General features: G+C 52.3%; 1 protein-coding gene across 4 annotated transcripts in view; it reads left to right on the forward strand.

The window, feature by feature from the left end:
* Positions 1–1,923: 1,923 nt before the first annotated feature.
* The window catches only part of FBXO46 (F-box protein 46), a 15,141-nt gene continuing 2,176 nt past the window's right edge, over positions 1,924–14,888 (forward strand). The window contains exons 1-3 of one of the 4 annotated variants that reach the window (XM_024768394.1): positions 1,924–2,002; positions 2,678–2,858; positions 13,049–14,861. In XM_024768394.1, the coding sequence (XP_024624162.1) occupies positions 13,127–14,861 (1,735 nt within the window). In that variant the 5' untranslated portion in view covers positions 1,924–2,002; positions 2,678–2,858; positions 13,049–13,126. Of the gene's footprint in view, positions 2,003–2,677; positions 2,859–12,027; positions 14,862–14,888 lie in introns of those variants that run through there. The other 3 variants (XR_003006312.1, XM_024768395.1, XM_024768396.1) reach the window with 3 other exon arrangements.

Genomic DNA, 14,888 nt, shown 5'->3' on the forward strand with positions numbered 1-14,888 from the left:
AGATCCTAACTTGTGACCCCCAAATCCCCAACACTATTCAGAGACTTCGTATCTCAAACTTGAGCGTGGATCCCCAAACCTAGGCCCAGCCTCAAACCCAAACTCCGGCTCTGCTGCTCGGGTCCTGCCTCCCCCAGGGCCCGGGCACCCAAGGCACAACCCGCCCTCCCGTCTGTCTGAAACTCCCAGAGGGAGGCCACGACCACGAAGTGGACCCCAGGCTCTCCTCTGGCCGGCTAGTCACCCGACCCGTTCCCCTTGGCCTCCAGCACCCGCCTCAGGACGTGCACAATGGCGTGAGCCGCCCCCTTCTGGTTTTGCGCCAGCCCCACACTTGGGAGCCCGATCAGACAGCGTCTCGTGCTGGTCCCGGTAGGATGGCTGCATGCGCGAACCTCAGGCCGGCCTCAGCCACCACGTTCCAAGCGTGAGGCGGACGCGAATCCCCTTTGGCGCGAGGCTCCTGAGCGAGACCTGAGGAGGAGAGCAAGAGCGAACTCCTGAGGCCAGGCCACGCCCTCAGCAGTTCCCGCCAAGATGTGCTGGGTGCGAGACTGGCAGGGTTCGAGTGGCCGTGCGCACGCGCGCCTGGGGAAGGCCCTGTCTTCCACCACAGAGCTAGCCTGGCCTCGCGCCTCCTGACACAGTCTTTGCCGGTGCGCGCCAAAGTGCCGACCAATCAGCGCTCGCTCAGCTGCCCGCCTTTTCGGCAGGTGCCGCCCCTCAGGCCACGCCCCCAGACCTCTTCGGAGGTCCCGAGCCAGTGGAGCCTAATGAGGAGGCGGGGTCTCCCTAACTGCCAATTCTCCGGAAGCAAGGGAGATGTGACCAGTCTCCCTTCCCAACCTCTGGTGTCCCGTTGCCAACTTTTCTCTTTAGCGCGTGTCTAATGAGGGCCTATGCCAAGCGCTATGCTACAAGTTGGGAATTTAGCCAAAGTCTTCCCAGTGCAGTTGGGAAGGCTCACAGACCGTGAGAATCTAGTGAGGCACAGGCTGCATTAAAGAGAGATAAATTGAGAAAAGATTCAGAGGAGGGCCATTGGAATCGAGCCTTAATAGCAGTTCCCCTCATGAAGTTGTTATGTTCCTTAATATAGCAAACTTTCCATTTTAGAAAGTTCACTCTCATGGCCCGTGAGGAGGATGGACAGGAAAATATAGCTTAAGGGGAGACGATCTAGCAACCTAGTGGAGAGCAGAGGCCCTGGGGTCCAACACATTTCAGTTCAAATCACTTTATTGCTGTGTTGCCCTGGAGAAGAATCTCAATCTCTTTCTGCCTTAGTTTTTATAAATTTGGGATAATTCTTGGGTTCTGTGCATAGTGTCTGGCATATAATTAACATATAATAGATATTTACTCAACATTTATTTACACTCTTCTGTGTGCTTGAACAAGATGCAAAAAGGTGCCTGTCTTCGTGAATCTTTTAACTATGATATGTACAAATTTCTAGTGCATGGAGCTATCCTCCCTCCTAAAGCTTAAGGCTAATTTCCTTATTTGTAAATTAGGAGGTGGTGGTAAGAAAACCAGGGGGAAAAATGGATGGGAAAGTGTTTGAGAAAGTACAAGGCACTGTTAATTATTATGTTAATCAGTTTAAGTAAATCGGTAAGCTTGCTCTTCCCACCTCTCCACCCCTCGCAAAAACTTCCCCTTTGCAGTTTTCTCAACCCCTTTTCCAAGGGCCCCGGGCCAAAATGGAGGAGGTTGCACTCCAACTCCCAGTGCGCCTGGCGGGGGCGCCCTGTGCGCCTGCGCTGTCAGGCCCCCTCGCTACCGCCTGGGAGTTAGAGTCGTTCTTTTCCTCAGCCCGCCCAGTTTGCTTCCTTCCCCACCTCCAAGCTTGACCGTGCTGCCTTCTGGGAGTTGTAGTCCGTGGCTGCCCGGACTCCAATTCCCAGCGGGCTTCGGGGCGGGAACCCGGAAGGGGAGGCTGGAGAGGAGCGAGTGGGGGAAACCCGCGTAGCCGAGGGAGCTGCAGCGCGGGGAGATGGTGAGAACCCCGAGAGGGGGCCGGGGGCGCTCGAGAACCCGGGCGGGGGTTCGGGACCCTGTGGCGAGAGGGAAGAGGCAGGGGCTAAAGAAGGGACTGGGTGAGGGGAGATCGCTTGGGGGAGGGGATTGGGAGAAATGGGAGCCGGAGGGAATAGTAGAAGAATGGGGGCTGGGGATGGGTCTTGAAGGTGGGGAGAGAGTCGAGCTTTGGGATTGATTGTGAGGGAGCTCAGAGCTGGGGAGATGAGTCCCGAGTTGGAGAAGGGGCTGGGCGTCCTGGCAGAGGCCCTGAAGGGGGCAATTTCGAGGGGTTTAGCGTAGGGGATGTGGAAAGGCATGGGAGTCAGTGCTAGATGAATGAGGGGGTCTGGAGGCTCCGAGGGAAAGGCCAGCTGTGGATGCTGTGGGTCGGAGCGTCTGGATCGGATTGGGGACAGGATGGCAAGCTGAGATGGTGGAAGAGAGAAATCAGTGATAGAGTGGTGTGCAGGTTAGGATACAGAACTGTGGGTGGAGTGCGGAGTATGAGATGAGGGGCCTGACTGTAGCGATAGTTTGCTTGGTCCAGCCAGAGACTCCCGATAAACTGGACAGTCACAGAACTGTAGGATAATATGGCCAGCAGGGGCCATAAAGACGACCTTTTGCACTCTCGTTTCTCCAATGGAATTAGAAAAGTGTAGCGGATTATGTGTATGGACATTCCAGCATTCAGATCTTTTCTTCTGCTACTCCTTTGTGACCTGGGCAAGTGTCCCCTCTCTGAAACTCAGTGCCCTTATCTATTGTGGGAACAACATGCCACTGAGAAGAGAGGAGGCTTCCTAAGATCGTCATCCCGGCTCCGGCTCCGGGTAAGTCCTTAGTCTAAGAGCTGTTGGTGGGAAGTTCCCCACCCCAGGAATGTGACTGGGTCACAGGTGCTAATGGATTCCCTCCTTTTTAGTCCAGCCCCAGGGGCGTTATCTCAAACCCTGGCACTGAGCTGGGCACACCCCAGCTCAGAAACATGCGGGGGCGGGAGGGGGGGGCTTACCCACAGTCGATTCCAGCTAACACTTATTGTTGAGGAAGTGCCTAGCCGTGTTCTTAGCTACTTGTATGTATTAAGTCCTTTAATTCTGACAACACCCCTAAGTTGTAGGTTCTGTTGTTTTCTCCATTCTACAGAAAGGAAGCAGAGGCACAGAGAGGTTCAGCAACTTTCCCAAGGTCATCCAGCATTAAACGATAGACTCAGGATTCCAACCTAGACATCCTGGCTCAGAATCTGTGCTCTCCCCACTGTAATTTAGTCCCCTCTCCTTGTACTGACGTACGATGTCATGAGTAGGGCAGAGACTTGAGAACTGAAGCAGTCCTCAGTTTGAATTTTAGTTCTGCCACTTACTTGCTGTGTGACCTTGGGCAAGTCTTTTGTCCTCTCCTCAATTATAAAATGGGATCAGAACCCCTAGGAAGGTTAGAGGGTTCGGGCAGGTAAGCACGCGAAGTGCTTGGACTAAGTGCTTTATACACCTGAGTTGTCGTTTTTTTGGAATGGGAATGGGAAACACAGACCTGAGAGAGGGCAGTAGAGAAGGACCAGTGAGGGAGACATCAGCCAGGCTGCCTTTCCTTTCTCTCCCAGGTTCCTCCCATATCCTGACTCTTGTCAGGATACCCACCCTCTACCCCTGGGCACCCAAGCCCAAGGGTAACTCCTCGAGGGGGTGCTCAGAAAGTCAGTCTGTCCCCATTCCCATTCCTAGCCCCAGCCAAATATAAATATTTCACTTGCCAATGCCCAGCCTGGCCCAACTCCAGGTATTTCTGTGAATATGAAATATTTCTAACAACTGTGTGCTTTTTTCTCCCAACTTTTTGGTCATTAGGACCTCACTGGGCAGTTTGGCAACTTTGTCAGTCATTTTGAAACAGTTTGGTTCATTTGTCTTGAGGCTTCCGGAGTTTATCCCATAAATTTTCTGACCCTGATAGGAAAGCTTATGGTTAATAGCATCAGCGTCAGATAGGACCACGTTCCTGTCCCGCACCTCTGCTGCTGTGTGTCCTTGGCCAAGTTGCTTTCCCCCCTGGGCCTCAGTTTTCTCATATGTAAAATGGGGCCACATTCCAGCCGTGAGGCTCTTGTAAGCAGTTGATGAGGTCACATGTATAAAACGCCTAGTGCATATTAAGCTCTTAATAAGTGTGAAGTATTTTGATTAATTTTATTCTTTCAAGAAAAATTTATTGAACATGTGCTCCAGAACCAGAACACCCAGATTTGAATCCTGGCTCCATCACCCACCAGCTATGTGACTTTGGACAAGTCACTTAACCCCTCTGGACCTCAGTTTCCTCTTCTGGAAAATGGGGGTTCATCCCTTGAGTAGTCCACCATGTTGATAGAGCACCTACTATGTGCCAGGGCCTGTACCAGGTACATTTTTGTCTCCAGGTCTCCTGTTAGTTTGGGGAAAAGTTGCCAACCTCTTACTCTTCCCTGTACCAGTTTGTCACATCTGGGTGCCCTGGGGTGATGTGACACCTTTTTCCCCCTTTATTTGTTTCTCTTAGAAAATGTTTCTCCTTTCCAAGTTATTTTGCCTTTTCTTCAAATCTTAAGTGTGTTTTCAGCCTGTGCTTATCTGAAGCTTACTCATACAAAATGATTTTTTTTTATCATTGAGAATGGTATATATCTAGCGGCTCTGGTAAAGCTGCGTTATTCCTAAAAGCACAGGTTTTCTCAAAGACTTGGCTTGTCACCTGCTCCTGACGCCTCAGTTAAGATCATAACCCCCGCTTTACACTCCTCATCCCTCTCACTTGGTATATTTGTTTCCCTGTAGCACCTTGAAAATTACTATCTATTCCTTGTGCCCTCTCCAATCCATAAGGACAAGGAATTCTGTCTCCTGTGCCCTGCATGTCCCCGATGCCTGGAACAGTGTCTGGCACCCAGTAGCTGCTCTGTAAATTCTGTGTGATAACTAGGTGAGACCCAATACCCAACAGTAAGAAAGGCATGGCCATATTTTGATTATTGTGGGGGACAAGGATCGGTTTCATTTCAGAGTGTGAAATAAAGAGAGATGTCTTTGGCTCCATCAGTGCAGCTTGCGGGATCTTAGTTCCCCGACCAGGGATTGAACCTGTGTCCCGTGCAGTGGAAGCGGGGAGTCCTAACCACTGGACTGCCAGGGAATTCTCTGTCTCACCTTTTCTTAATAATCCTGGTGCCTTTGTATTGAACCTCTCCTTGGTGCCTCGCTGGCAGTGAGCGCTCTACTGGGTTGGTCTCAGTGAATCAGCAGCTAACCCATGGGTGGGTACTGTGATTATCTGTATTTTTCAGTGGGGGAAACCAAGGCACAGAAGCATAAAAACCCGGCCTACGGTCACACCCCTAGAAGTGGGAAAGCTGGGGTGCTCGGAGGCCCTGTCTGGATTCTGTCTGCACCCTGGGTGATTCCTACCATCAGCTGTTAGTCAGAAAGGGAAACTTGAGAGGGGGAGAGAGACCAGCAGACCCTGAGTCCAAAAAGCCAATAACGGGACATGGATGGATCAGGGTTGTGGACAAAGTAGTAGTGGGGGTGACGGGGTAGAGACAGTGGAGGATAGAAAGAGCAGGGCCAGGAGCAGAGCCCCGGGGTCCTGCCACCGATGCCTGTTTGGCAGTGGGCAATTGCGTTCCCTGGGCACCACTCTGTGCCCAGTCCTGTGCTGGCACGACCCTGACCTCCTGGACCATGGGATGGAGGTACCCCAAGGTGGGGGGAGGGGGTATCCCCTGACTCAGCGTGGGGGAGTCAGGCATCTGCTTTTTATCCTTTCCTTCCTTCTCTGGCTTATTCTGTGGTTGCTACTGTTTGCAGCTTCTCAAGTCGCAGGCTCAGCTTGTTAACTGTCAGCCTTTCTCCTTTCTCTGTGCATTGCCAGAAGCAGGTTCTCCCTCCACATGCTGCACAGCTGTCCTCCTTGGAGCTCCCTTTACCTTCATCTGGGGATTCCTTCCTTTTGCCTTTTTCTGGGCTAGATCTTATTTCTTTGATCTGATAGCTTCCTTTTTCTTGGTTTATTCCTTCCTGTGGTGAAGCAAATCCTCCAGTAGCTTTCTGAGAAACGGTTCCTGGGCATGTTTTGTTTGTTTGTTCATTTTGTTTTGCCAACTTGCACCTCTCATGGAAGAATTTTAAACAGGGGAGTGCTGTGGTCTGATTTGTGTTTGGAAAGCTCTCTCTGGCTACCATGGAAAGGATGGAGCCGGAAATGCTAAACCAGGCCAGGGAGCCACGTGCGGAGGCTGGAGCAGCTGTACCTTTGAGAAGAGGTCCCAGCCTTCCAGAAATCCAGAGGATGAAGGGGAGAGAGGCCCTCACCCAGGTCATTGTCATTCAGCAAGGGCAGGTGACAGGTGCTGCCAGAGGAGGCCTGAGGAGGAAGAGATCCTGTGTAGCTTAGGATGGCACCAGCACAGCTCCTGGAGGAGGTGGCATCCTACCTTGGTCCTGGGAGCAGGATTTCCACCGGTGGACTCGGCTGGACCAGCTAGTTTTTCACAACAGGTCCCCAGTAGCAACTGTGCAGAAGGCAGACAGTATGGCAGTGTTAGGGGTTTGTTCAAACAAATGTGCACTGCACACCTGTGATGTGCTTGGGCGTTGCTTCTCACACTTAATTGTGCTTGCAATCCCCCAGAGAGCTTGTTGAAGTGCACATTCTGATTCAGTGGGTGTAGGGCAGAGCCCAAGACTGCATTTCTAACACACTCCCAGAGGCTGCCGCTCTGGGGACCACACTAATAGTAGCCAACCGCTTGGCGCTGTTCTAAACGCTGGCGACACAGCAGTGAAAAAAAACTAGGCAAAAGTATCAACCTTGGGGGAGCTTTCATTTTAGTGAGGGGAGCGGACAATAAACTTTATAAAGTTTATAGTGTATTAGATAGTAACACATGCTAAGGAGAAAAGTAAATCAGGGAAGGAGAGTGTGTATGTCTGTCTGTGGCAGGGGCTGCAGTTTTCAATCAAGGAGGGTCTTGTGAACAATAAGGTCCTACTGTATAGCACAGGGAACCCTATTCAATATCCTGTGATCAACCATAATGGAAAAGAATATGAAAAAAGAATATGTATAACTGGATCACTTTGCTGTACAGTAGAAATCAACACAACATTGTAAATCAACTATACTTCAATAAAATAAGGTAAAAAAAAAAAAAAAAAAGGAAGGTCCCATGAAGGTGATCTGAGGAGGGGGTGAGCCCTGTGAATACCTGGGGAAGAGTATTCTAGGCATAGGGAACAGAGAGTGCAAAGGCCTTGTGGGCTGAACAAGATGATCCAGGAACAAGATGATCCAGGAAAAGTGCTCCGTATACTCAGTGAATGAGCTGCTTGCACTCTGGAGTCAGCCAGACTCTTGGAGTCAAAGCTCAGCCACAGAGCTGCGTCCGACAGCAATTACTTAGCCCTTCTGTGCCTCCACTGCCTAATCCCTGAAACGAGATGAAAAATAGTAAGATGATGTGAGAATTAAATGAGTTAATATTTGTAAAGTACTCACAGCAAAGCCTGGCTCACGGTGAGTGCTCCAGTGTTAACTGCTGTTGTGATCATTTGCTCTGTAATATATTCATGTTGGCCATGATTGTTTATTTGGATGTCTGCCCCCTTTCCCATGAGCTCTTTCTGGTGAACTCAGTGTCATCTCTGTATCCCCAGCATCCAACCCAGGGCCAGCACATGGGAGGACCTCTGAATGTCAGATGAGGGATATAAAACTGGATTCTCTAATTGTCGGGGGCATTCCAGCAAGGGTGCTGGTTGTGGGGTTCAGGTCCTTACTGATTTTATCTTTTCAACCAATGTCTTATGGAGAGATATATTAAGGTGTCCCATTACATTTGTGGATTTGCCAAACTGTGTGTCATTCTGTTGTTTTTTGCTTTGTATATCTTGAGGCCATAGTATTAGGAGCACGTATGTTGAGAACTTTTGTGTATAATGGGTCAGTTTGTTTTGTCACCATCTTTGTCCCTGATAATACCTTTTGCTTTTGTCAGTTATTACTGTTTTTTTAAACAGCAATGTCACTCCTCTCCTTGACTCTTGGTTCATATTTGCCTGGTCCGTCTTTTCCCATCTTTTTATTTTCAGTCTTTCTGGCTTCTGATGTTTTACAATAAATGGAGCTTCACGGAGCATTCTCTAAAAGCTGTCTTAGCGTAGGGCTTTGTGCTGGGCTCAGTGTGTGGAAGTTAGAAAATTCTGCCCCAGTGACCTCGGACACAGATAGAATACTTGGGTGTGAAACAGAATTTACATTGTCAGGCTTCATGGGGTTTACGACATGGAGCCTCTGGAAAAGGAGCTTTGATCCATTCAGTCCCATGCTGGGCAGTGTTGCTGGGGTCACCATGATGAGCATGATACCTCTGACCCTTCCTCCCTCCTCTCCTCCCGGGGGTTCACTCTCCAGTGGAGGAGACAGAGCCATCTCTAGACAGTGATGACTCAAGAGTGGGCAGGGCTGGGACTTGGGAACCCAGAGGTCCCCCTCTGGGCAGTTGGGAGGTTTCCAGGAAGGGAGCTCGGGGAAGGCCTCTCTGTTAAAGATACAGGCCCATTAAAGTTACATGTGAGCAAAGACCCAAATGATAGAAGGGATTGAACCATGTGGAGATCTGGGGGCAAAGCATTCCAGTCAGAGGAAACAGCAGATGCGAAGACCATGGAAGGAAAGAGCTTGGTGACTCTGAGAAATAGATAGCAAGGAGGCCAGTGTGGGAGCCCAGAGGTGGAGCCTGACCCAGCCTGGGAGGTTAGCTCCCTGGAGCAGGGGATGGCTGAGCTGAGACCCCAGAGAATATATAATTAAACAATAGAGCGCAGCAATCTAGAATCAGATTCCCTGGGTTCATACCCCTCCTCGAAGTCACACCAGTTATGTGTGACCTTGGGCTAGTAAGGCAACCTGTCCTGCCTCAATTTCTTCATCTATACAATGGAGATAACAGCTCCTATCGAGGATCAGACAAGGCCCCAGTATCCTAACTACTCCGTATGCCAGATCAGGTGCTTACCTGGGTCCACTGGGGGTGTGGAAGAGTGGGGAAGGACGAGGCTGGACCAGTGGGGTATCTGGGCTTTTTCCCAAGGGCACTGGGGAGTTATGGTAGGTTCTGAGAAGGGTGGGGACAAGGTCAGGTTTATACTTTTAGAAGACCCTTCTGGCTCTGATGTGTGGGATGGTTGGTAGCAGGCAGGGTGGTGGGGATGGACACATGCCTGCAGTGGGGCCACCTCTGAGTGTCTCTTGAGTCCGCCTGGCACTGAAAGGATCTAGGCCAGTGCTGTTCAAGAGAAATATAAAGTGAGCCTTACGTGCAATTTAAAATCTTCGAGTAGCCACATTTAAAAAGTCAAAAGAAGGAGATGAAGTTAATTTTAAGTATTTTAACTCAATTATATCCTAAATAGTATCATTTTAACAGGTAATCAATATTAAAAAAACATTATTGAGGTATTTCATAGTCTTTTATTGTACCAACTCAGAGTCAGATTTGCGGCGCCTGGTTGGAAGGGCTGGGCGGAGAGGTCCTTTTGGCCACAAGGCCTGAGCCTTGAATGCCAGGCCCAGAGGCTTAGACTCAGTGCCGCAGGAGCCATCGCAGGGTTCTGCCCATTTGTTTTTCAGGGTTAGGTGATCCCGCTGCCCAGTTTCCCCCGCAGGAAATCTAGCCCCCCAGGGCTCCCTACCAAAGCTAGGCACTTTTAGACCCCCTTCCTTCCGCCCTGGAGTCTCAATCCCTAAACTGCTTGGGCCTTTAAATCTCAACTGTCAATCAAGGCTCCTGTTTAGAGGAAACGTCGTAATAAACCTCTCCTTGAATGCCGCGGCCTCGGTCCTGGCCTTGTCCCGCCGTTTAGCAGGAAGTTGGGAGTTGTTCCACGCTCTCTTGCACTCGGCTGTTTCCACACCCCCCTTCGTCACCTCTCGCCTACTCCTCCCTCTTCGAAGTTGGGCCCCTTCGCCAAGGCCTTCCTTATATGGGCATGGCCCCGAACGGCCGCCGCTCATTGGCTGGGGGCCTCACGCGCGCGTCTGTCAACAAAGAGGCGGAGGGAAACTAGTCGGGTGCTCGCCCGCGCGACAGCCGGAGGGAAGGAGCGAGGGGGCGGGCCTTCTTCCCACTCGTGCGCACGCGTGTGTGCAGCCAATTTCTCCCGCCGTAGGGGGCGGGGCTCGCCGGTGGGGGCGCTTTGGGGGCGGGGCTCGGTTTCAAGGGTAGCCCCAGGGGTTGGCGGATTCCGGGGAGGCTATATTTGGGGGCTTGGGGATATTCTTGCGTGCGTGTGGGGATACTTTGGGGTTCCCTTGAGTTTAGGGGGCACCTTGGGATTCTGGTTTCCGTTCTGTTGTAGTGTGGAAGGTTCGGTTGTGTTGTAGGGGATCTCCCGTGTGGATTGGGGTGTTTGGTGGGTATAGGATTTGGGGAGCCACGGAGAGACTGAGAAGCAAAGAAAAGAGTCCAAGAGTACCAATTCTGGACCCAGAATGCGTGGGCTTTCGGCTCTCCCGACTTCCTACCTGATTGTCTCCGGACACGGGATTTAACCTTTCTGTGCCTCATCTGGAAACAGGGACTGATAACACTACCTGCTTCCTAGGGACGGGGGAGGATTAGCAGGAGTTGTTAGAACAGTACCCAGTAAAACTGCCAGCGAGCGTGACATAAGCTCATGTCTGCTTATTAACATTTGGTAAGGTTTCTTTGGGAGTATTTTGGAGGTTCTTTTGGCTTTTGAGAGATATCTGGTTTGGGATTAGTTATATGTGTTACGGAGATTTTATGCTTTAGTGAGTTGTTTTGCGGTTGGGGGGCTTCTGTGGAATTAGGGAATACATGTGGAGGTTTAGAAAGAGTTTGAGGTGAGTATAGGATTTCAGGAAACTGGTCTTTTAGGTCATCTGTGAGGTTGGGAAGTTGCTGTGTGTGTTCGAGTTCTTGGTTAGGCATGGGAATCTGTGAGGGGTTCGTTGAGATTGAGGCTTTCTGTGCTGGAGGGGATATTTTTAGGTTTGGAAGTTTAAAGCAGGATTTGAGAGGGTCTGGATATGTTACGTCAGGATTCATTTGCATCTATAAAGAATGAATGGCCTTTGATGTGGTAGCTTCTATTCCTGGACACTTTAGATGTGTTGGTGGTTGGTAAACTTAGCCTTCTGTAGGTTTTAGGGGCTGTGTGGCATTTTTGTTATTGTTGTTTTAAGCAAGAAACTGGCATTTCGGCAGGGGCTGTAAGTATTGGGGTAGGTGGGATTGGGGATTATGGGGGGCAAGGATTTTTAGGATTAGGACTTTCTGTTTATGGGGTCTGTGGATGTTTGGAGCCTGTCTAGATCTTGAATGGTGTCTACAGGGTTATGAAGTAAATGGTGATTTAGTGGTGTCTGTGGTATTGCCTGAATTTAGAGGGACCATATATACTGCAGAGGGCCAGATAATGAGTATTTTTCCATAAAGGGCCAGATAATGAGTATTTTTCCATAAAGGGCCAGATAATGAGTATTTTAGGCTTTGCAGGCCATATGTTCTCTGTTGCCACTACTTAACTCTGCCATGATAGCATGAAAGCAATCATAAACAAATGAACATGTTTCAATAAAACTTTTATTTGCAGAGGCAGGCAGTGGGCCACATTTGGCCTGTGGCTCAAAATAGTCTGACCAGGAGTCAGCAAACTACTTTTACCAGTCTGTAAGCATGTGGAAGTTTTGATGTTTGAAGGGTATTTTGTTGTTTTTGGTTTTGTTTGTTTTGTTTTTTTAATTTATTTTTATTTTTGGCTGCATTGGGTCTTCGTTGCTGTACGTGGGCTTTCTCTAGTTGCGGCGAGCGGGGGCTACTGTTCGTTGCAGTGCGCGGGCTTCTCATTGTGGTGGCTTGTCTTGTTGCAGAGCACAGGCTCTAGGCGCACGGGGTCAGTAGTTGTGGCACGCAGGCTCAGTAGTTGTGGCGCATGGGCTTAGTTGCTCCACGGCATGTAGGATCTTCCCAGACCAGGGATCGAACCCGTGTCCCCTGCATTGGCAGGCGGATTCTTAACCACTGGGCCACCAGGGAAGCCCTGAAGGGTATTTTGGTTTCAAGATGTCTGGAGGGAAATGGGCCAGGGAAGGATTGAGACTGAGGGATTGAGGGTTCCTGCAGTGGAACGTGGTCGTGTCAGAGTCATTAGCAAAATTGCTTCCAGATTAGGTCAAGCACACAAAGTCATTGCAAAATAACGGTCACTATTGCAAGCCCTAAACTGAAAAGTCTGGAAAATAAGTTTGAGGGCCTGGTGTTAACACTATGTAAGCCTTCCCTACTCTGAGCCTCAAACTCAGCAAGTTGTGAGCAACTTGAGGAAACTAGAAGGGCCTTCTCATCCCAAGGGTCTGCGTTTGTGCTTAAGGGAATTTACCTGCACAGTCTTGGTGCAAGTGTGTGCATTTTTCTGGGTGAGGATACACAGCTTTAAGGGATCCTTCAAGAGCCTCACGACCCGAGCAAAGTGAGGAGCTGAATTCTTAAGGACCTCTCTGTCTCTGACCTCTGATTTTCTTCCCCTGCCCAGCCTACCTTGTTGCTTCCTCTGGGCTCAAGCCGCAGTAGCTCTGGGCAGGGCTGGGAATTCTTGTCTTTTCAGGAACTTGTTACTAGGTGAGCAAATAGAAAAAGGAGGAGCTGTCAGTTGGTACTTTCATTTCTGTTTAAAAAGTTATGGCAGCAGGAGACCTCTGGATCGTGAGTGAAACCAGTCAGGCTGTGAGACAGCGGAGGGTTGGAGCAAACTACCAGCTCCGGTCACACTCTGAGTTTTACAGGAGCAGGTCCTATCCCGTCTGCAGCCTTCCATTTGCTCACCTGTGCCAGGGGGGCGGGAACAGGATCTCAGTGGTCTAGTTTGGTCTGTCCCCTCAGGTCAGGAGATGTTGAGGTCAGTGGGGTACTGGGAGGGCAGGCCGTTCCCCAGCTCCCCAGCCTCCTCTTCCCTGTCTCCAGGTGGCCTGTGGAGCCCCCCACCGCCATTCAGGTCCTGAGATGTGGTGAACCCCCGCCTGTCTGCCACCATTCCCCAGAATGGACCGAGGGGGCCTCCTTCCCTTCCAGCTGTGGTGCCCCCGGCCCTTTGGCACCTACTCCCAGAACCAGCCGCGCCCGCCTTCCGCAGCCCTCAAGGCGTCAGCCTGCCCTGAGCCAGGTGGGGGGGCGGAGCCAGACCATGGCCCTGCCCACTCAGAAAACACACCCCCAGCCTTGGCCACGGAGGCTCCTGCCTCCCAGCCTGCCCCGCTCCTTTCAGCAGCCGCTGCCGGCGACGAGGGTCGAGTCCTGCTGGACACGTGGTATGTTATCAAGCCCGGGAATACAAAGGAGAAGGTGGCCTTCTTTGTGGCCCACCAGTGCGGTGGAGGCAGCCGGGCCAGCTCCATGAAGGTCAAGGGGCACTGGGGCAGTGATAGCTCCAAGGCCAAGCGGAGGAGGCGCTGTCTTGAGCCGACGAAGGCTCCTCCGGACCCAGGGGGACAAGACGGGCCCCCTGCTGCTGAGGGGGTCCCAGCCTCAGCCGGTGAGGATGTGGACCTGCTCTCTGTGGCCGAGATGGTGGCCCTGGTGGAACAGCGGGCCGCCCTGGCCCTGCAGAGCTACCCGCGCCCGAGCACCCCAGCGCCTGTGGTCTATGTGTCGGCCGAACAGGGTGGGCCTGCCAAGGGGCTGGGGTCCGAACGGCGGTCTGGTGGCGGGGACTGCAGCCGTGTGGCGGAGGCCGTGGCCCACTTCGAGGCTCAGCGGGACAACCCTCCAGCCAAAGGCCTCCGCAAGGAGGAGCGGCCCGGGCCAGGCCCTGGGGAGGTGCGCATCGCCTTCCGGATCTCCAATGGCCGAGAGCCCCGTGCACCGGATGGCAGCTTGCCCAACGGGAGCGGGGGCCGGCCGGGTTGTGCCTACCCTGGCAGCCCGGGTCCTGGGGCCCGGGCCAAGGACAAGATCACCTGCGACCTGTACCAGCTCATCAGCCCCTCTCGGGATGCCCTCCCCAGCAATGTGGAGTTTCTGCTGGCTAGGGCGGATGAAGCCAGCGAGGGTGAGACCCCAGCCCCTGCCAGGCCCGAGGACACTCCCCCGGCCCCCCCTCCACCCCCTGCCCGGGACTGTGGCGCGTCAGGCTTCCATGTGGATGTGGTGGTGACGGGGGTGGTGGATGAGTGCATCTTCTTCGGCAAGGATGGCACCAAAAACGTGAAGGAGGAGACGGTGTGCCTGACCGTCAGCCCCGAGGAGCCACCCCCGCCTGGCCAGCTCTTCTTCCTCCAGCCCCGGGGACCTGATGGGCCCCCCGAGCCACCGCCAACTGACTCGCCCGCCACTGCACCCGGCCCGGACGATGCTGAGGGGACGGTGGACACCTCCCTATGCCGCCTGTACCGGCACGTGTCGCACGACTTCCTGGAAATCCGCTTCAAGATCCAGCGGTTGCTGGAGCCGCGACAGTACATGCTGCTGCTGCCTGAGCACGTGCTGGTCAAGATCTTCAGCTTCCTGCCCACGCGCGCCCTGGCGGCCCTCAAGTGCACCTGCCACCACTTCAAGGGCATCATTGAGGCTTTTGGCGTGCGGGCCACAGACTCGCGCTGGAGCCGCGACCCGCTCTACCGCGATGACCCTTGCAAGCAGTGCCGCAAGAGATACGAGAAGGGCGATGTGTCGCTCTGCCGCTGGCACCCCAAGCCCTACCACCACGACCTGCCTTATGGACGTTCCTACTGGATGTGCTGCCGCCGAGCCGATCGCGAGACGCCCGGCTGCCGCCTGGGTCTGCACGATAACAACTGGGTGTTGC

This window comes from Neophocaena asiaeorientalis, unplaced genomic scaffold, assembly GCF_003031525.2.
Source record: "Neophocaena asiaeorientalis asiaeorientalis breed wild unplaced genomic scaffold, Neophocaena_asiaeorientalis_V1.1 scaffold629, whole genome shotgun sequence".
Taxonomy (NCBI): domain Eukaryota; kingdom Metazoa; phylum Chordata; class Mammalia; order Artiodactyla; family Phocoenidae; genus Neophocaena; species Neophocaena asiaeorientalis.